The following is a 23,286-nucleotide window of genomic DNA, read 5'->3' on the forward strand; positions in this document are numbered from 1 at the left end:
AGCAGTCTCATTTGCCCCCTCCTATGTTACTCTTCATGACAGCCACTGTACTCACGAGCTCTCCCAGGCAAGAGGCACCTTGAGGGCAGGACCTTGTCATTGTGGTATGGAAGCCTCCACCTCACCCCCCAGCACAGTGCCTGACACATAGCAGATGATTAATAATCACCTCTTAAATTGAATTAATAAACACTTCCCCCTCTCCTAATGCATCTCTGACTGATCCCGGAAAGAGACCACGCCAATACTCTAACGAGGGAGCATGTGTGACAGCAGGAGTACGCTGAGCTGCAGTTCAAACTGCTGTATTGTTTTGACACCAGTGCAAGTGATAATGGGCTGTTACTCGGTGTGTCAAAGCGCGCTCACTCAAGACTCCTGCGCCAGCCTCTCCTGCCTGTCACAAGCCCCAGTCTGCAAAAGCCTTCCCATTCGAAACACCATGTGGCTTCTGCTTAAGAAAAGCCTCTAGCCGGTCACTCCTCTCCCCGCGTGGATCACAGATAAAACCAAATGACTCCAGCAGGAACAGGGTTTCAGCGGGATCCGTCGGCACACACCTGACCCTACAGAAACGATCCCTGGCACCCGTGCAAGAGCGGGGGCAAAAGGAGCAGGACGGGGTGGCAGGGAACCAGTCACAAGGGCAGAACAGCACGGACTTCTGGTTAAGGAAAGGCTACACCACAGCAACACTGAGGGAGCATTCAGTTCACATTGCAAAAAGCTGGGAATAATAAAAGGAGGAAAAATCTACAGGATTACAGGATGACAGGCTATGCAATTTGCATACAATCTAAAAAACAAAATAACTCAAATAAGAAGGAGAGCCATAAATTTACATATTGAAATACAGGGCCTGAAGTGTGAAAGATGCTGTCCTTCTTCCCAGCACACGTACCAGCTCCATCACTGCAGATCCCAAAGGGAAATGTTATCTTCAGACAGAACAGGTCTCAGTTTGTCTCAAATAAATAATTGTTCAAAATAAGCTAAAACAAAGTAACTGTTACATACACAATTAATCGGAATGGAGACAACGTCACCAATATCACCATAAATCTCTGAGAAAAGTTGCTAATCATTAGCCATATGAATCATTGAAAGTGCTGTATAGTATTGTTTTAACTTATTGGCTACTATTCACAATATGATTAAAAATGGTATTGCTTTAAGAAGCATTTAATACTAATGATGCATCCTGGTTAAAAAACAACTGAGTAAACATTAAGATAATGTATATGGGTATCGAAATTGCATTAAAATGCTGTAGGTAAGTTGTTTAATTTGATAGGAAGGTGAATATTTCATTCACGTGAAGTTTAATTAAATGCACTAATTCTTCACTCCTCCAATGAGGCTGTGCTTGCTGGGGGCCCAGTGGCTTATCACCTTTCTACATAACATCTCCCCACTCAGGTCTGCTGTGGCCACGTAAACCATGATGAGAAGTCAGAGCCATGGCGCCTGCACCGTGCCCCTCCTGGTCAAGTCCTTCTCCTTCCTGACACATGATGCTCCATCCTACTCTCCAAAGCCTCTGGGAGCAGCCTCCAGGCCCAGCACCACCCCCTGCCAGCTGTCCTTCTCTGGAGGCTGCTCCCAGCCCCACCAAGCCTGCCTGCCAACTTGTAGCATCACCACTGCCCCCTTGCCACTGCAAATGGCCACAAGGTAAAGAGGTGGCTGTCAAATGCACAGACCTGGGCAGGGGTGAGTTCTTGGGAAAGTTAAAAATAGGAGAACTGGACCCAGAAGGGAGTGGGCACCAGGACTTGGCAGCAGTCACTTTATAATATTTGGCAGAAGGAACATTATATTTCTATTTTAGTGTATTTCAGTTATTTGTATGTAGGTGTGGTTCTCTTATACCAAAGTGGGTTATTTTGCCTAAGATCTAGTGGATTATGCTTTGTGGGAAGTTGAATGAACTTAAAAAATACACAATTTTAAAAACACCACTTTATGTACAAATCTATGAATGGATAATTATCAAATAGAAGACTATCCACTAATAATTATATTTGACTTTGAGGTACACCATGCAATTTCTGATACAGATTTACCTTCATAATTATACTTTTCTTAGAATATTATTAGCTTTCAGTTGGTAATTCTAATATTAAAATAAACACACACCACAACACAGTGGGACCACACATCTACTAGCTGGCAGGAGAGAGGTCTTCATTGCTGTGTTTCCCCACAGGTAATTCATGGTTGATTTCTTTTTTCAAGAATAGAATATTTCTCAAAAAGGTGGTGGGGCGGGGGGAGCTAGGAATATTTTAAATACTAAGGAGAGGGGGAGAAATAGTGAGAATGGAAGAAGACCGCAGAGGTGAGGGAAAGAAGTCAATAAACTTGCATAAATTAGAACTGCTACTGGGGAGTAGCAGTTTCCTTTCTTATTGCCTGGAGTACAAGCTTACTGCCCTATGCTGTAACGCCGCTGAATCCGACGTAACGTGATCTAATGTCTTTATCCGGTGAGGCTCCGTAGTCCCACAAATATCACCATTTACTTCTTTTTAAGCCACGGTCATTTAGTCCAGGTAAAAGGGCACCAACGTCAAAGAAAACAGCCATGGCTGTCTCCCGTGAGACAGCTCCAGGAAGGAGAATGAAAGGAGGGAGGAGCTGTGATTCCAAAGCGACATTACATTCAAATTTTCCAGGATCCAAATACCTACTGACAATTGTCCCCAGGGAAAAACATTTACATTCCTTCCGCTCCACACAGTCCCAGATTTGCTTTGAGGCAGTTCCACAAGTGGAACTACGTCAGAAGAGAAAAGATAGGAGCAACTATTTCGGAGGAGGAATGGAAGGGAAGATGGCCTGTTTCTCAACACAACTGTGGAAAAAGTTGTGCTAAATAAGATGGCTTCCCTGTGGTCAAGTTGCATTTGTACCTGGGTAACTCAATTTTTAGAACTCTGTAGAAGGAGAAAGAAGATTGAACAGATGCAACATATTTGTCGCCTGACGTATATATACATTAACTGCTCTGGACAAAAGTGGAAAGAGGCAGGGCAGTACAGGATACTCGGCCCACAGAAAAGAAAACAACTCTTCTCCAGGTTGATGCAGAGCCATGGAATAGGATTTTGTTGACCAAAAAACATGACGATCAGAGGATATATTCTTACTCTGCCATAAGAAAATCAAAGAGATTAAGGAAACAATCTTGGTAATTCACATCCAGTATCTCAGAGTGAAGGACTATATGAATGGAAGCTACGGAAAACAAAAGAAATCAACATTTTCTATCTGGCTCCTGCATTGTAAACGGTAATAATGACAAGGGCAGCTAAGGTGGACCCCACCCTCACCATGTGAAGCACTGTACACAAACCCTTTCATTTAGTCTTCCTTACAACCCTAGGAGGGAGGGATTATTTGTCACCCCTATTTTACAGGTAAGAAAACTGAGGCAGTCACAGAGCTGGGAAGGGGTAGCACCAAGATTAAAAGCCCAGCAGTCAGACTCCCGAGTCTAGGACACCAAGCCACCCCACTCTCCTACCCTGTCCTGGAGGAGAACAAGACTGCAGAGGGCAGAGACTTGGAGACCCGAGCCCCCCGTTCCACCCCCCGACACAGCTCTCAGCTGAGCTGACAGACGAGCGAGGCCACCCGGATCAACTGCTCAGCGTGAACGGTGCCTAACAGCGCCTGAGAGAAAAGAAACTGGCAAATCCAGATGCGTTTAACCATTTATTTTTGTTTACATTGGAAATTAAATATTTCTTGAAAAAATTTACATTGGAAATTAAATATTTTTTAAAAATTTTAAACACATTTCAAAATGTGCAACTGTGAAATTTTATCAGCGACTTTTACTTTCAAACGTTAGCCTGGTTTACTTCCACAGCCTCACAACACTTTTCAAGGCTATCTGTTGTTTGATTTGGTTTGTTTAACAAATTCTAACATTTAAATTGGATAAGCATTTTCAACCAATATTTTGTTATACATAACAGAAAATGTACCTAAAAAGAAAACATCACAGAAAGCATCTAGTCCAAGTCCCAGTTCCAGAGAATACCACCTCGGGGGTGTCTGAATCCATCGGCTGGAATCTGAGGCAAAAAGGACCAAGACCCGCCTCATGGAGGTCTGGTTTTGTCTTTGGACCCAAAGATCTGGTCTTCGCTCCTGTTGCTACCTGTCCACCCAACACAAAGCAGCTGTCATGGCTCACAAGGGGACCAGGTGAGTGATTCTGGCCGACTCTGCAGAAACTCCATCACTGCCCAGCAAATCGGATGCCACACTGCAGGGCCACCTGTTATCAGCCCCTATCGATCCTCGCCCCACACAAGACCACACTCTTATTTTCCCAGAATCCCTAGTACTACAAATAGAACTATTTTGGTTCCACACATTTCAAAGCCTTTTTAAAATTCAGGACAAACAAATGACTGTGGCAGCTTGGGGACACAGGTCCTTTGAGAAGTGCTTACATTCACAACACCCAAATTTTGAGTTTTAGCCTTCCACCACCACAGAGACCTACAACACACTCTGTTTTTAGTCCAGTGGGAAGAAAAAAGAATTCTTACTCAGTCTTACTATGAATAAATTACCCTCCAGAAGAAGTCAACGCATACCTTCCAGGAAACTATTAAATGCACTAAAGAGAGAGAATTTTCTAAATGCCACCCCCAGTGACCTGAAAATGGTCCATTCTCCCCCACGGGATGAAACAACTTATTTCTCAAGAGTCAGTTTATGCTAAAGAAGGTCAATTAGAAAGATATATCTGCATTCCATGACTTGAGAAGTTCAACCTGGGCTTTGCTTGACAGCGTGTTTTAAAAAATTTTTTAGTGTGGGCCGTAAATCACCTCGGGACGCCCGCGTGCGAGCCGTGCCGCCTGGGAACGGTTGGTGTCACACCGTAGCACACTCAGCGGCTCCATCCCATGAATGGCACTCGTAATGAAAACACTGCCATATATCTTGGTTTGTCAGAGAACAAATCAGTTTTATCTGTTCATTTTGTGGTTTAGTGTCATAGGTATTTTAGAAAACATAATTTATAATTCCTCATGCAATTATATATGAAATTAAATCATCTCACTTTTCCAGAAGCATCAAAATATTTCAGATTAAGTAGAATGCACTTGTAATGTCTTTGAAGTTCTCTTCCCCCAATCTACCACCAGAAGAAAAACTGAACACATAAAGGAAAAAGAGGAGGAAATATGCAGCATTTTAATGAGCTGGTCTAGTAATATTAGGTGAGGCCTTGTAGGGGCTTTTATTCACATTCTTAGTAATAACCCACGATCACAACAATGCCTAATCATGCCATAGAGACGCAGGGGTATAGCGGCTAAGCCACTGTCTCAGGAGGCAGAATGCCTGGGTTTGAACATTTGAATCCTGGCTCCATCACTTACCTGCTGTGTGCCCTGGCATAACTCCCTTAACCTCTCTGTGCCTCACTTTCCTCAGCTGTTAAATATAGATAATGGTACCTATGCCACACACGGTATGTGAGCATTAAATGAGTTAACATGTGTAACGCACTTAAGAGTGCCTGGTATAGTATGCTCTGGGTTTGCTAGCATTTTAATTAACAACAATAGACACACCACTCTTCATTTTTTAAGGACTAAACATACATGAAAACATAAAAAGGCTATGTCTTATTGACTAATACTGAGGCACTCCAATGGAAGATAAGAGAAAAATATTCTATTGATGCGTCCTTGTTTGGGTGACAAATTGGCTATTTTAGTAAACTTCAAGACAATGCAGCCAAGATTCCTTATTAAGTACTAAGTGACATTTCAGTCCCCTGGGAGAACATGCCACCCCTACAAGGGGTTTTAATCCCCCTGATTTACAACAGAGCTGGTCCTATTCTTTCTAATTTACCTGGTTAAATTAATATCTGCCAAGGGACTCAGACAAATTCATAGTCACGACAGGAAATTTCCCCTTAATAAGACAGAAAAGTAACTGTTGATCTTAATTGTATTACTTTAAACTGCAAATAGGTGTATTTTAATATCCACTGGAGGTTAAAGTAAAAAAGGAACAAAGTAGAAAATTATAACAAGGTGCTACATATCTCTGCTTTGTACACTTGAGAAAACACTGGTTTCATAATTAAAACTTTTCTTTCTTATAAATTGATATTTTTGGTTACATGAGGACATTTTCATAGATAATTTGAGTTACGTAAATCCTGGCCAATCCTTACTCTGTATATTATGAAAACCCACCTAAATATTTATTGAAAGCAAATGCTTCTCTCTATCCCAGGGCCAGTAACATAATCACGCAGGCAGAGTGAGCCCTAGCTTGGAGGACTGACCTGAGTGTGAGCTGAAGGACTCCACCACGGCACACAGAAGGAAGCCTATTGGAATGGCACCAATGACACTGACGGGAAAGAGTCCAGGGTAGGTGGCCAAATACATCTCAGTTCTAACTAAGTCCATCTCACACCTGCTAAACTACAGGGAAGACTATGAAAAGAAATAGGGTCAATGTCCAAACTCTCAAATACAGAAGGAGACAGACAGATGCTCGTCTCTTTTCCATGCCCAGAGAATGCAGGGCCTGGTACAAACAAGCCACCAAAAGGGATTAGAACCCACTGCTCCTCAAGCAGGGAGCTTTCACGATTTGTTTGACAAATCCCCCATCTCCAAGAGTGGGCTGTCTTCAGTCAATTCAAACACATGAAAGACCCTCCCAAAGTTTCCCCCAATGACTCCTTCACAAAATCTCATCCTACTGCACAGAGCAGAAACCAGAGCTAAAAAGTTGACAAACCGTCATCAGTTATTAATTCCTGGGCCACGGGACATCTTTAACACAGGACTGTCATTGTGAAGCTAGTGAGCACTCAGTAACTAACCCACACAATGCAGTGTATGTGTCTTCTAAAGAGCAGGAAGACCAAAATGTGGGTAAGAACAAGACTATTATAAAAACAGAATATGAAGTCAATTAACTAAAGTTTCCGAAATGACACAATGACTTCTTACTCTTCTCCCACATTAAAACTTAACTCTTCACCACGAGGCAGAGGTGAGAGAGAAAGCAGGCCAATGCCCAATGTTTTTAAGTAATGGGCCTTTCACCTGCAATGAACCAAAGGAGAAGAAATTTATTTTCAAAGGATAACTCTGTTCTCACATGATTGCTGGAGCAAGTCACTCTGATGAGCCAGCATGGGCACAGCATCTGTACTTAACGCCTCCTCACAAACTGACCCCTCCTAAATCCTTCTAGATAATCTAAGGAAGGCAAATCTTTCACAGGTCCCCTGAAATAATAAAATATTTCATTTTAATACTAAGTGAAAACCACAGGTGAAAATACTGCATATATACGACCTCAAGTACATAAAAGAATGCCGAAACTACAACTCACCAGGGATGCCTTAAAATGTTACCTACCTTTATCTTAGGGAGCTGGGCCCTGGGGTTTTTTGTCTTCTTTCTACTTTTTCTGTATTTTTTTAGTTTTCTATAACTAACAAGCATTAGTTGATTACTAAAAAAAATGATTTTTTAAAATTTATAAGTTTATAAGGAGCTTAGATATCCAAAAATGGTGTCTCATTATAAAGTAAGTTCTCATAAAATGCCACCCCAAGACAGCAAGTTCAGTTTTACTATCTGAACTCAAAATAAGCTCCCCATTCAATTTAAAAATATATACGTTCAGTTACCAGTTCCAAAATGTCAATCTTTGGTTTATGCCTGTAAAATATAGTTACTATTGGTTTGAATTCTAGACTAAATTGACAGACTAGGCACACAATCCCGATGAACGGGATGCTGTTAAGCACAAGTTCTCTGGAGCCTGCGTTTGGTGTCAGCCAAGCTGTTGACCTCGGAGTCTCAGCTTTCTCATTGGTAAAATGTAGAAAGAATATTACATACTTCACAGGGTTATTAGCAAGACTGAGTGAATGAATACATGTTAAGAACAGTGTCTGTTACATAAGAAGCACTAAATAAATAATAGTACTTAACATTATTAATCAATTACTGACATTAATTTCATTAAATATATTCATAACATGTCTATTATGTAAAAATTTTAGTTTCCCTCACAAAAACAAAACCATAGCTTAATATAAGGTAATTCAGACAATGTTACATTTATCCTACTCCGAACACAAAGTTAGTCCACATAGTAAAATTTTCAGAAAACCGAGGCCTAACTTTTAAGTGCCACAATCATTTTATTTTTAATCCTCAAAATCCACTCAAAATCTTCAGATTTGTTCCATTAAGCAGCTACTTTCCAGAAGCCTAAATTTGCCAAAACCCCGTTTTGGACAAGATGGAGAGAACAGACTCCTCATAAGCATAACACTTCAGTGTCAGGCCCCACCTAATGGCTTAGGACACAGTCGTGGGCAGTGTCTATCTCCCCTCCTGGAACGTAAGCCTCATGGGGGCAGGAGCATTATATGTCTGTTCCTTTGCTGTGTCCCCAACACCTAGAACAATGGGGGGCACACAAGAGGCACTCGATAGATATTTATTCAATGAATGAATGAAATGATAGTGTGCAAGAGAACCAGAGAATTAAGGTGTGATCTTTAAAGTTTTTTTGTAGTTTTCCTCTCCATAAAATGGGAACAGTAAAGCTCAACCACATTTCTTCCAATGGTGTTCAAAAGACTAAAGATCTTTACTAAGATCTATCTTTCTTTTCAAATAATTCTGATTCTGATATATCTTCCATTGCAGAGTATTGAAAGGAGGCCCCCTTTCAAAAAGCTCTCCCCCCCTCCCTTCAGGCACCACTGTATTCATAATAATAAAACACGACGTTTAGAATTGTTATTTATTACTGTGGCTCTGGAGCATATAGTCTCAGGAAGAACCACCATCTGAAGTTGATAAAACCGGTCAGCGCTTTTGATCAAGAACAGACTGGCCTCGTAACTCAGCTCCCAGGATGGTGGGCCCAGCTTTATCTGGGAGGTTATTAGGCCTTGTAGAGCCGAGTCTTTGAGGGCTGAGGTTTCACTGTCTGTGCCCTGAGCTTCCCAGCATTTCATCCTTTGATTTACAAAACTGACAGAATCTGTCAGAGGTACTCCGGCCTGGGAGCTGGAAGCTGAGGAAGCTGGGGGCTGTCAATTTGCATATAGCCTGCAGCCATCTCTTCCGACCTGAGTCACGAGCTTGTAAAACAGTAGCGCAGATTTGTTGTTCTGTCCTGGGTGATATTTCTTCAAACCAAAAAGAGGCAGACAGACAGAAGAAAACCTTTGTGTTTTCTCTCATTCACACACAAATAATTTTGCCAGTTACTGTTTCGAGCAAGAAAATGGCATGCGCTCCAAAGCCTTGCGGGAGGACTCTTCAGAGATCTCAAAGCTGCCATCCAAAAACCACTGCGTTTCCAAGTCCTGGGTTTTAATGCTCATCACAATCATCTGAAATCTGTCTGGCACCTCAGAAACCAAACTAAGGTGCCCACGAGTGACCACATGGCCAGCTGAATGCTGGCTTTTCATCCCTGCCTCCCACAACCACCACAAGCTCGTCCTGTCACACCGCAGGTGGACGAGGTCCCTGACATCTCAGAGTTCCTCTTTGTGGACCAAGACACCTAAATAAGTAATAAGCTGCCCACTGGCTGATACCATGCAGAGGAATGAATTATTATAGCATTGAGATCCCATAAGAATTTTAAAATTCAATAATACTCTATCTGAGAAAATTTGGGCATTCAAAGTAGAAATGTAAAATGTACATCAAAATAAGAAGTGAAAGACCTACAATTATGAAATTTCATAATCTCACAAAGAATTAACTGAAATTATAAGATTCCGACGACAGAGCTCTTATCCATACAAAAAAGAAAGAAAGCAGAGAGTTCTTAAAAAGCATTTTAATACTACAAAATGCTCTATGGCCAAGAATTTTTTACCATCTATAGTGAATGTCAAAATAGACTTTATTTAGAGTTGGAATATGATGGTCTAGCACCAAAGATGAGAGCTGTATCAATGCAGAGCTCTAAATATAAAGGACCTACCCAAAAGGGAGCAACACTATGCACTGTAGCATTTATAAGTATTTGAATGAATGTGCTTTAAATGAGTTCCTTGAATGGAATCTGTATTGCACCTTCTTATGACACAAAAAGATCTGGGTCTTTAGCAAATGACTCTACGTTGCATTTAATATCTATACGTCAGCAAAAGACACATACTTTAGATGGGAATAGAATAAAAAATTAATCACAATATAAACTGTATCAGAGTATCCCCAATTTTAGGTTGTAGGTTTGCTACTCATAACTCCTCAAAACTATATATTTTTAATGGGACGTACTTTAATTGTTAAACAAAAATTGTATTACTATGGGTCAATTTGTTCAGCCTGGATCATTTTACGTGAACGCCAGAGCGTAGAGCTCAGATGACCAGTCCCCTCCAGGTCATGGGTATTAATGCCTAAACACTAAAAAGAATTTTAAGCAGTTTAAAAAATACACGGAAGCTAATGGCCACCATGGCCAATTGCCCCAAACAAAACAGTTAACTGAAAACATTGCTAAACATGTCCCCCATCATAAAGGAAGTAATGGGCTAGCTTTTTAATGAATTATTTCCACTGATAGGATTTCTTAAAAATGGACCTTCAAGTAGAGGGGCCAGCCTGGTGGTGCAGCAGTTAAGCTCACAAGTTCCGCTTCGGTGGCCCAGGATTCACTGGTTCGGATCCCGGGTGCGGACATGGCACCACTTGGCAAGCCATGCTGTGGCAGGTGTCCCACATATAAAGTAGAGGAAGATGGGCATGGATGTTAGCTCAGGGCCAGTCTTCCTCAGCAAAAAAGAGGAGGATTGGCAGCAAAGGTTAGCTGAGGGCTAATCTTCCTCAAAAGAAAAAAAAAAGGGCCTTTAGGTAGAAACTGCAAGGTCAGAAGTAAAGAGAGATCAGATTTGTTTCTTTTCTTTTATTCACTGCCCTTAACAGTTTTTATCAAGTATTTCCTACTCAACTGCGAGACATCCTGAAAACCAAGTTGGATAGGGTCTTGGCCCTCTTCAAATTTACATATAGACAATAATTCCACCAAGTGACCTTCATGTGAGCCATAATTACATATCTATATGTTTGAAATAACATATAGATATGTTACAAATAAATCACATATTTATGACAATACAAATGAATATAAGGAATACAGAACTATAAACATTTACACTAGATATTCATTGTTAAGTATCTATTGGACAAGGAAGGATGACCATTATTTTTCCCTGGCATTTAGTTACAAGGCAGTGTTTCAGGTCTTGCTGTGTGTGAATGAACAATCACGGGTGCACACACACGTATGAATGTCCTTTTACGGAGCAGAGGAACACGGGGGCTTGTTGGAGATTCGTGTGGGACTAGCCAGCGTTTTACATTTTGCCTGTCCAGCTCTAACAAGGGTTGAGACATGGTTAACAGCAATTTTGGGTAGCTTTTTTAGTTCTCTTTCAAGAGCCACAGAATTTTTTTAAAAACAGCTTGTTTGTTAAAAGTTTGCTCCAAGGCCTAAAATTTCTAAATATGCACCTTTTTTCAACATTGCCCTTATAAAGAAAAAACTGCAGAGAGTCTCCCAAACATGAGAGTTTAATTAAAGAAGGAAAATGAAAAAAAAAAAGAAAGAGAGAACGCCAAGGAAAGAAACCAAGAAAGCAAGACAAGGCAAGAGATTATTTTAAACATTTTCAATAGGGAGAACGTCAAACCTGCAGACCACGAAAAACCTTTAGGCTCTAGACAACATATGTCTTTTAACTATCCTCCCTCAAAAAGAAAGTGTGATTTTCTGAATTCCTTTCCAAGGTTATGACTGAACTTACTAATTGTTTACCTGGAATCATAGTATTTGCAAGGATTTATAGGGTGAGGATTTCCGTTAAGTTTAACAAAACAAAAATAATTCTGAATTAAAGCAGCAAATATAAATTCTAGAAAAGAATGTTTTTTAATTTAAAAGGAAAGGAAACCCATAGATTCAAAGACTTAAAAGACACATCAACTAAGTGCAGTATATAGATTTGTCTGGCTCCTGATTTGAATAAACACTAAAAAAAAATTACAAAATACTTATTAGATAAATTTTAATCTTGTCTGGATATTTCATGATATTAAGGAATTATTAAGTTTTTTAAAGAGTCATACTGGTATTGTAGTTATGTTTGTAAAATGGTCTTTAAGAGACACTTAGTAAAATATTTATGGATAAAATATGAGGTCTAGGATGTGCTTTATTTTATTTATTTATCTTTTTTTTGAGGAAGATTAGCCCTGGGCCAACTACTACCAGTCCTCCTCATTTTTGCTGAGGAAGCCTGGCCCTGAGCTAACATCCGCGCCCACCTTCCTCTACTTTATACGTGGGACGCCTACCACAGCATGGCGTGCCAAGTGGTGCCATGTCCACACCCGGGATCTGAAACGGCGAACCCCGGGCCACCAAGAAGCAGAACGTTCGCACTTAACCGCTGCACCACCAGGCTGGCCCCTATGATGTGCTTTAAAATAATCCATTTGGGGAGGAGTGAGAGGTGGGTGGAGGCAGAGATGAAACAAGATTGACCACGAATTGCTAATTGTTGATCCTAGATGATGAGTTCATGACTATTTAATACACCAGTCTCTCTACTTTGTATATTTTGCATGTTCTTATAATAAAACATTTTAGAGAATTAAGAAGAGAGCATGTCAAGCACTGAACAACTTAAAATGAAAGTGCATTCATTTCTAGTGATAAAATTTACCTTAAAAGTAGCTTCTAAGTAAAGTTCCTCCCGATAGCATGTTGTAAAGAGCTAGTCCACTGGAAAGTATATAATAATAAATAAACGAACAACATATAAAATAATAATAAACAAATAAATAAATTAAGATATTTGCTTTTTATATAAATATCCTTGCTATTTTGGTTTTAAATATTATTCTATTTATTTATTCTTATCATTGTTTCTAGTTCATAGACTGAAGTTATTCTCCCTACATTCTCCCTACAATGTATAATTCCTTTAAACAGATGAGGTCTAGATAAACACTGACAAAATATCTCTAAGTTTTGATCAGAAGAATTTGGATCCCATCAATCTCATAAGTAGCTTTTGAATAACTACCTCTTATGATTCTAAAAGTTATTATCAGAGTGTTTTGCCATCATAAGCACAGCCAAAGCATCACTAAGGAAGGATGACATGGAATAATCTAGAAATGGTGATAGCTGATCAAATAAGGAGACAAATTATATTTCACTTCTGATAAAAACAGCTAATTCATGAATGGAAGCCAACTTCATAGCAATGCACAAGGGAAAAGAAATTCTTCACAGATAAAGTTTAGTAAAAAATCAACCTTAAACACTGTTTTCATTCAGTCAACAAACAAACACTGAATTCCTGTAGACTGCAAATTGCGCTATGTGTCTGTTGTAAAGAAGCAAAAATAGCTTCCAGTTCATAAGTCCAAGTCTAACTATCGAAGAAAGTAAATTGGTACTTTTTGGGAATACATATATTTCTACAGGGTAATAAACAACATCTTCAAGTTCATTTATTCGCTCTTCAAACACTGACAGACTGTCTACCCTAGCTGCCACCCTCGTGTTCTGAAGAAGTGGGCCTTTGAGAACAGAAGAGTTTCACCACTAAAAATCAAAGCCAACCACAGGCCTATTTTTAAAATGGACACGACAATGAACAGAAGTGGTAAATAAACAACTTTCCTTTAATGAGGCAAAGTCAGGATTTCCTAGAAGTTTTAACCCATATTTCCCATCTCGTCCTCCACCTCCAAAAGCTGACAAGAGGAAAGGAATTCCTAAGCATTTTTCAGAAATAAAATGAACATTGAGTTATAAATTACCACCAAACTTGTAAATAAGTTTTATGTGTGTTTCTATTCTCTGAACCTCAGTATTCAATATTTCTGAGCTCAGAGGGTCAAAACTCAAGCAATGATCCGCACGCTGAATTTCTTTGACGTGTGATTAAACTACCAAATGTAAGCTGCATGAAAGCAAGATTTGTTTTTTTCAGTTCTTTATCCCCAGAACCTAGAATAATGACTGGTACATGGTAGGCATTTAATACTGCTGAATTAATTAATTTGAAGACCAGAATCTCTAAGGAATACGCTTCATTTTCACAGCAGAAATCATTTTGGCCTCATAAGCAAAAATGGAGTATTTGAATTAACCTATTTTAGGCCCTCTAGTTTTAGCAGCTGGCTTCAACAGAAAACAATTCTGGGAAGTTTTTTGTTTGTTTGTCTTTAATGAAGTCTGTCTCAGTTATCTCGAAAAAGTATCTCTCTATATTTTATCATGGAAATGAAAATAGGCATAATTTATCATTATCTAATATATATAACCATTATCAAATAAATGTAATTGTTATGTATTTAGTAAGCACCCAGTCCAAAAAGTCCTGCCTTCCAGGGCCTATGGCACAAAGTAAAGAGCAAGCATCAAACGAGAATTGACTCCTACCCCAGCTCTGAACTCCCAGCGATCAGGTTGATCACAGGACAGCCCTGTGGTTAAGGACCCCGACTCTGGAGGTGGACCACAGGGCTTCGCATCTCAGCTCTTCCACCCACTAGCCCTGTGCCCTGGGAAAGTTACTCTCTATTTGCCTCAGTTTCCTCATCTGTGAAATGGGAAACATAGGACTTACTTCAAAGAGCTGTTGTGAGAAGTAAATGAGTTAGTAAACTGTAAAGCTCTGAGAATAGTGAATGACATAGAGTAACTGCTCAGTTAACGTCACCTAGCACTATTAAGACTCTAAGAAATCCCTCGGGTTATGCACCACAGGGGCTCATTAACTACCTATTGATTCTTTTTTTAATCTTAAACTGAAAAAAACAACAGGAATTCGTCTATATCGTGTACAAATTTTCACACTTTAGATAAATTAGGAACAAACTGAACTGCTTACCAAAATTGGAGAATAAGGTAGAAATTACTTCCCACTCTTTCAGCAAACTCATGAAGGATGTAGAATTTCATACTTAAATATTTTTCTCTGACTAAAAAAAGAAGAAAATCCCACATAATCCCACCACCCACCCTGTTGACGTTTTAATATATTTCCTTTGTCTTTTCTTCTATGCATATATGTGAAATTTTATATAAATGAGACTGTATTTGGCATTCTGTGTGATTCACATAACATTGTATTAAACGCACTTTTCTGTGTTGCTTTTTTAAAAATATCATTTTAAATGATTGCATAAATTTAATTATTCCAACATAAATAAGAAATAATTGTGATTAATACAGTATTTCTGTTGTAAACATTTTTGCCACAAACATTTTAGCCATGTAACTAATTACCCATAAGGCAATTTTGCCATAATAGATAAAAAAATAACTGGTTGACAGTTTGGTTTCATTTCACCATTGACACAGTACTCACATTTTTATATTACAGGAATCTTAGTCCTCATAAAGGCCTAATACAGTGGCATAGGGTTTTGAATCCACATTCCCCAGAAAATTCTGGAATGTCTATCAACTGTCATGTCACAATATGACAAGAATGAACAACAGTGTAGAAGGCTTTGTCAACGTAATACAAAGCTCAGTAACAAATATACATCCTAGTATTTGGAAATTGATACTTCTCTGAATGAAGGAAGAAATTTTAGCAAAAAAGAAAAAGTGTGATGCCAAATGAGAAGACGAATCAACAAGCAAAAAAAAAAAAGTATTTGGGTTTTTTGACTAATCACCAAAAAACAAACAACTCAGTCAGCTTTATTTGTGAAACAAAGAAATAAAGGCTTACTTTTCTTTAAAAAAAAATGTATACTACTATCAACAAAAGCCTTTGAAGACAAGTGCTTAGGTACAACCACAAAATAAAATCATTTATTTGCTAAGTATTGCCATGAATCTACATACATTTTAAATGTATTCAAATATTTTGTATTTTGTAATACAGTCTTTTTAAGTTATTCATTTATGTTTCGTTATGTCCTCTTTAATGTCCTTTTTATATTTTTGTTTGTTATTTTATCTTTCACGGCAAAATTGCCTTATAGCCAATTAGTTATGCAGTGAAAATGTTCCCAGTGAACGCGTTTGCAGCAAAAATGCTGGTAGCAAAAGTACCTAGAACTGATTAATACATCTCTTATTGAACCTGCAATTTTTATATACTCATGACCACAAAAATAAACAGCCAGAAAGAAGTTTTGCTCATTTATTGTTCGGTATGTTTGTTTTTAAATAAAATTTGCTGATCAAAAATAAATTTTAAAAGTTATTTTAAAATACAGATAGCAAGGGATAGATAAAATACCCACTTAGAAATTAAGTCAAATGTGCACAGTGAGGAATCACGTTGCCCTCATTGCCACTTCCCAAGGCCCTCCATCCACACTGGCAAGTAGGAATAGCTACTCAATCAGAGGAATAAAGAACTTTCTCAACAACGCCAAGAGGTCTATGGCCATTTCCAAAAGCTTTACGGGGCAGAATTGAAAAGATGAAAAAGAAAGAAGAAAGAAGAAAGGGAGTGATGAGTTGAAGTGGGTGGAGGGGAGGTGGTTTACTGTGTACCAGTACCCCAGATTAACACTCCTCTTATAAAAGACTAGAGGACTTGATTCAGAGACATAGAGTCATAGTCCATCTATAGTGTAAAACATGATTGCTGTTCATTAGACCGCAGCCTACATACTCCGGGAAAAGCAAAGAGCCCGCCATCTTTCTGCTTTTTGCATATGTAAACAGCAATTCAGATGAATCCTGCATCTCATATCCTTGGGAATCAGAGTTAATGGTATGGGTGCTGGGGAATGGAGGGTTTGGGTCAGTTACAAGTATAGTGCCCATGATTTATGATAGTATCTCATGCCCTTATTCTCTCTTGGGTCCTAATATCTGGCATCAAATAAAGAAGGTTACTATCAAAATGGGGGGAGGGAAGGCAGAAATCCCTGAACTCCATTTTAGCGAAATCCTATCACCCTTTAGAAGCAAATATTCTTCCTTAATCAAATCTCTTCAGCTCACCTGGAGGGAATGGTCTCTCAAAAAAGAAATTGACTATCCCCTGTTCACAGAGCATGGGTCCACTGCCTTGTCATTGGGACTTGAGTATTACTCCAAAATAATGACCTTGCAAATGTATTTTCTCTTTCACAGGCAATCTGAATGTTATTCAATTCAATTGTTGAAACTCTTTCCTGGTCATGTCAAAATGAAAAACCATGTTTCAAGAGCCTCAATTACTAAAGTAGGCTCAGTGGTCCACTATCCTTGCAGTTTATTTCTGCCCAGCTTTTCCAGCGTAGGACACTCGGATTCTCTGCTGCAAATGGATTTGTTAGGAGGTCACCCAATGACTCCCCATCTTGGGGGAATTACCTAAACACTGAACAAACAAACAAAACAGAAAACTAGATGCACAAAACTTCAGACCTTGAATATGCAGCCATATTTTGTTCTCTCTTCATTTCTAGCTCTCTCCTGCTTGTCCAGCACATGAACGACCTGCATTATCACGCATTCTGTTTGGTCTACAGTCAACACAGAGCACACTGCATACGTTTGATGATCTGAATGACAACAAAGATCTAACACATTCATTTGGAAATAAACAATTCCAAGTTCTTCCATTTACCCCAAACTGAGATCAGCAGCCTAATTTGAAACAAAACAAACGATGATTTTTTTTCCTCTGTGAGATTACAGTACAGGACCTCGCAATAAAACCTTTGCTTACCTACAAAATAAAGTATATCTGTGATCTAGGGCACCTTCAGAATGTTGATTCAACTTTTAAAAAGTTAATATTTAGTATTTTTTAATCACAGCTTTCAAAAACTTTGGGGAAGCAAGTCTTCTCTTTTGACTTTTCCCATGTACCCTCCACTGTAGACCATATTTCTTGCTAGTGTATCTCACCTGGGCGAGCAGAACTCTCAGTCCACATCACTGAATGAAACAGTGTGGTTCCCTAGTGCAAATTTCCTGAGCGCCCCTTCCCTGAGCATGTGCCAAGAATCAAATCTTGGCCACTTAGTGCTCTGTGCTCCACATGTGAGCTCACGGCGCGTTGAGCAGCCGTGCTAACTGAGATGGATAGCCCTGTCAAACAGGAAGCTGGCACACCAGGATGCAAACAGTGGGATACAATGACCTTTACATTCAGAGAAAAATATCCCTAAAATGGCATGAAAAGTTTATGGGGGGGGGGGACGGGGGTTTCTTTTATTTCACTTAGGCACATAGCATGAAATAAAAGCAATGGTGCCCGGTATGCAATTTGCTCGGGATCAAAACCTGAATCCCTCGCACAAGAAGAAAAGTGGTCAAAGAAAGGAAATGAATCATGCTCTATCACGCTGCTTTGAAAGCAACAGACTCTGCGATTCAGCTGTAATACTGAACCCGAACGGGCCAAGTGCTCGGATTCAGACCGCACTTGGATTCTCCACAATCCGAGGGGTGCTACCTGCCCTGGGGACATTCGTGACCTCCTGGTCTCAGACGAGTTGCTTTCTTGATAGAAGTAAGATACAATTTAAACACTTAAGTAAAACATTTTTTAAAAAGTAATGATCTGCTTACAGAATCAGAGTCACGAGCTTGGGAATTTAAATCTTATGTCCTTGGTCACCATATTTATCACTTTGTATAAATTGCTTAATCTCTCATAGTTGCTTTGTCTGAATAAATAGAAGCTCTGATGATAATTCTTAGGAATTATACGAAGAGCAACTCATTAAAAAAGTAGGAAAAATCCCTGGCACACAAACAAACATTAAGTAAGGATAGTAACATAGGAAATTAATATAGAAAACATGACCTGGAAGTCACATATTTCTCCCCTTTTGTTATAGCCGTTATCATAAAGTATGTAATTCAATCATTTCAGCTGAAAAACAAGGATAATCATTCCATTGGGTCAAAAAGAAATGTTTTCCATTCTTCAAGGTTTGGGGGATATTTTTGTTGTTATTTGTTTTGTCAGTTCTTTGGCATGAAAGAACAATGGGCTGTGCTTCAGAACGAAGCAACACAAGCTCACAATGGGCTCCCCAGTGCTGTAAAATACACGCTGAAATAATGATGCAATTTAATCTTTAATTAAATAGGTAAACAGAATTGATCACAAAGACACTGAGTTTTTTTTTTTTAATGAATGGACTACATCAAAACTACAGAGCAGTTTTCAAAGATACAAAAGTATGGTAAGATGCATCCATTTTTTTCTATTTAATTAAAAGCTGATCATAAAGTGCAAAAGCTGCAGGCCCAAAGCCAAAAATAAACTTAGAAAACTGAAAGCTTCTGAATCATGTATTAAAACTTGGACAAGCGGGGAGTCAACATCTCAGTACTGGCTGTGAGGACACCAATTTGGGGACTTAGAGAAAACAGAGTAATCAATGCAAAAAAACCTGTGATGATCGCTTTGAAAGGCAAGTTGATTTTGGCGGCTCTAGAGGTGCTGGTCAAATGCTTCCCAAAGCAACCAGAAAACGAGACTCTGCAAGAGACATTCTGCTGTTCACTGCTTGGGAAAGATGCTAAATCTGACCATTCTCCTCCAACCTTGTTTGGAGAATTATTTCAGGGAACACATTCTCCCTGAAATTACGACACACAAGAGGCATGGGGAGGAGAGAGGAGACGCAATAATACCTTGTGCCTGAGCCGCGGAGCTGTGGGAGTACCCCAGGGCCAGGAGCGCGGTCTCCACCAGCTGGCTAAAAAGCACGTCTTTTCGAACCAGGACAAACTCCGCATGTTCTTCTCTGTTGTCATATTCGAGAGAGCTATCCAACTGCTCCACCACACAAAAGACAGGAATCATCAAACCTGGAGGGACAAGATTCAAGAGCAAAAGACAAACATTACAAAGCAAATCTCAGTCACCATGATGAGAAGGGAAGAGACAGTTATAAAAGCCACTCATCTGTGATCGACAGTGGTTCACATTAAACAAGGCTCTTAGTCAGATGGGCCTAATGGGAAAGCTGTGGATGTTTCCCCTCCATTATTACCATCAGGCTGCAGCAAAACTGCCTCAGGCAGTGACGGAAACCCTCAGATTCCAGTCATTGAAAAGTGGAGTGACCAATCAGAGGTGTCCTGACGGAGAGACCTCAAGTTCTCGGCCCCCTGGCACACAGGTGAGGTCAAGGTGACGTCAAGGTGACGTTCCAGACCCAGGCATCCTTTGTGTCTATGGTTTTATCATTAACTCTTAATCAGAACTAGTATTTTCAGATCAGATCTGCTTTTGTCTGAAAATGTAAGATACCCAGTAGGGAGGCACATGTGACATCAAGGCCTAAGCTATTATTTGAATATGTACAAGAAAACCAATAGGAATTTAAAAGAAGTCCCTCTTGTATCTTTTACTTTTTTTAAGTCCTGGGAACTAGGTCATCAATTAGCCTGAAAATACGCTGCCCATGAAAGCTTTAACTGATGTTTAACTTATGTCAGAACATAGATCCAAATTCAAAGCTTTGTCTTTTTTTAAGTTATTATTTTACACATTAACATCAGTTACCACTGGAAAGGGAATATCTCTTCTTGTGTTTTCAGAGAAAAAAGTAAACTACCCTAAAGAATAAAGCAAATTAGTCTAGTTGAAAATCTGTTGAAATCTGTTGTCACTGAAATATTTCTCTGCTTTGTATCAAAGTGTGAAAAGCTAAAAAATGTTTAATTCGCCAAAGATTTGTTATAAACTGTTTTTTATTTAAAAAAAAAAAAGTCATACAGGCATTTAAATCTAAACATAGCCAAAGCATAAGAAGATCAAAGTTGTACCAACATGCAAGTAATAAACATGGACTCTGCCCTACGTAATTCACATAAATTAGTGTGTTATGGAATAAGGATCTGCTCCGGGTCTTCTCTTTGTGCAAGAAAAATCAAAAGTTATGAAGGATGGGTGGGCAGGCGGAGAGATGGGGGAGGTGGAGGGTTAGTGTGTCATGGCGAAGGCGCTTTACAAGAAAAATGAGACCTCCGTGTAAAATGACACATGGGAGCATGGCCTCTGATGTACAGAATGCATGGGAGTTTTTCTAGAAGTCCCTCCCTGTTGCCCGGACCCTAGAAGCCTGTGACTCACTCTGATCTGGAAAGCAGAGGGTGGGAGCAGACACTGCAAACTGCCAGGTCACAGATTTAGATTTTTGTTCTAAAGATAATACAATGATGCAACTGGTTCCCATGTGCTAATTATTATTATTAAAGATAATAAGTATTGGGTGTAATTATTAAATATAATCATTATTAACAATAATAATACTTATTAAGAATTGTTATCATTAAAGATCACGGTAATTATTATTAAGCCTGCACAACAGTCTAACAAGTCACACCGTGCCATACCTGGGACAATTATTGACTCAGTGTTCACTCTTAAGAACAACAAAGCAGCATTATTGTCTGTAGCAAATACACTATCCACAATATAGATTTACGGAAAATCGGAAAGAAGGGTGGAGTACACTGTCTTCCACAAAGAAAAGAACTTAGCCCAGCCACACAGTGACTTACAAAGTATTTTTTTTAATTGTGACCAGTAATGGCTCATCAAATGCTTATTTATTTATGCCCTGTTTATTCCTAAATGTATGTAAGACATGCAATGAGTAATATAAATTAGATTTCCTTCAAATTTTCTCTGTGGTCATTCATTTATCCAACTTCCATTCCCTGAGCACATCCTAAGTGCCCGGGAGCCCCTGTAGCTGCAGGGATACAAGCGACAACAAGCCTGATGTGGCTGCGGCCCTCGGCGCAGGTGAAGGTGTCGTAACATCTCCCTAAGCAAGCATAATGGCATTTTATAGGAGAGTCCTTCCCAGCAGCAAATAGCCTCCATTTAGACCTTTTAACTCTTACATACTGGTATATGATCTTTGTCCAAGGAAGCAGGTTGATTTCTATTTTTAATGATTTAAGCGTACGCACACATAGGCGATGTAGTCAGCAGTGCCATAAGCTCCTTCACCACTAATACCTATGTGTACATAAGTTTAAATGCTGAAAATCCATGTGCAGTTCCTAATGTCAACATCTGAGGGTCACACATCTGGGAATCACAGATAAGACCTTTAAATGAATCCAGTGGCTCCATAAGCTATCATGTATCCATTACCTAGGAACCATAAATCTTTCTCAAGTCTATGGTCAACTGAAAAAACTTAAGACCCTATTAATTTTTAAAAATAATGTTAACAGTTCAATGAGTTAGATATGAAATATGACATTAAAGCACAGGGATCTACACCATGCAGGGACTTCTGTTTTGAAAGTGTCAATTACCAAAATATTCCCTAAACATTTTAGTTCAGAGATTCAAGGAAGCAATTGTTATCTGATATGAAAGCAATAACTCCTCATAGTAAAAAGCAAGCACCCATCCCTCAGAGGCATCAGCCACTTTTAAAAAAAGAAAAGAAAAAAAAAAGGACTTTGAGGCCATTTATAAAATAAAACAAAATTAACCAGAAGTATACAATAATAGAATTTGTTCTAGAAGCACATATATATGAGATAGCAAAGAATATCGTAAACAGGTTATTTTTAACCCCTAGAAAAATGTACCTTTTTACTTGAATTTGATTATCTAAACAATTATGAAATTTTTACAATGAAATGCAGTTTTTACAAAAGAAGAGGAAGGCAGGAAAAATGGATGCAAATACTAATGACAATGACAAGAGAAATGAAAAATAGTAAAATAATAGAATTGTGGTCAAGTGTGGGGAAGAAGAAAAAAAGGCGTAAGTTTTAAAAACAGCAAATCCCTAGGAAAGAAAACTATAAAAGGATGAGTAGAAATATATACCGAAAAAAGATATTTATCCATTTGGTCCCCCCACTCTCTCCAGGCAAAAAGAGAAAAAAAGAGAGAGACAGAAAAAAGTGACAATGGACGAAAAGATAGGGAGAAGTGTTTGGAAAGCACTTCAAAAAATAAATTAAGAATGGAAAGAATTAAAAGATAAGTTCCAATAAAATAAGAGCAATGTAAAACTAAAATGCATTGAAGACAAAATTTAGAAGTGACCAAGTTTAAATAATCAAATTTAGAAATGATCAAATGATCATAATCTAGGCTTATATCTAGAGCTTGTGGCATTATTTTTCTTTTGTTATAGCTCAGACCCATTTCCAGATGATCAAGAAGAGAACTTTGGATCTTTTGATTATAAGCCTCACTGAGCCTCTTAAATTGCAGGAGGTAAGCAGGCAGTCTAACCTGGAGGA

The 23,286-nt window shown here is 38.9% G+C and overlaps 1 protein-coding gene across 18 annotated transcripts in view; it reads right to left on the reverse strand.

Moving 5' to 3' along the window:
* Window positions 1–23,286, reverse strand: part of SATB2 (SATB homeobox 2) — a 197,987-nt gene that overhangs the window by 136,229 nt on the left and 38,472 nt on the right. For 17 of the 18 annotated variants that reach the window (XM_070242105.1, XM_014732597.3, XM_070242107.1 and 14 more), the window contains one exon: window positions 19,690–19,866. In XM_070242105.1, coding sequence (XP_070098206.1) covers window positions 19,690–19,861 — 172 coding nt within the window. In that variant the 5' untranslated portion in view covers window positions 19,862–19,866. Of the gene's footprint in view, window positions 1–15,448; window positions 15,543–19,689; window positions 19,867–23,286 lie in introns of those variants that run through there. The other variant, XM_023622299.2, reaches the window with a different exon arrangement.

This window comes from Equus caballus, chromosome 18 (assembly GCF_041296265.1).
Source record: "Equus caballus isolate H_3958 breed thoroughbred chromosome 18, TB-T2T, whole genome shotgun sequence".
NCBI lineage: Eukaryota > Metazoa > Chordata > Mammalia > Perissodactyla > Equidae > Equus > Equus caballus.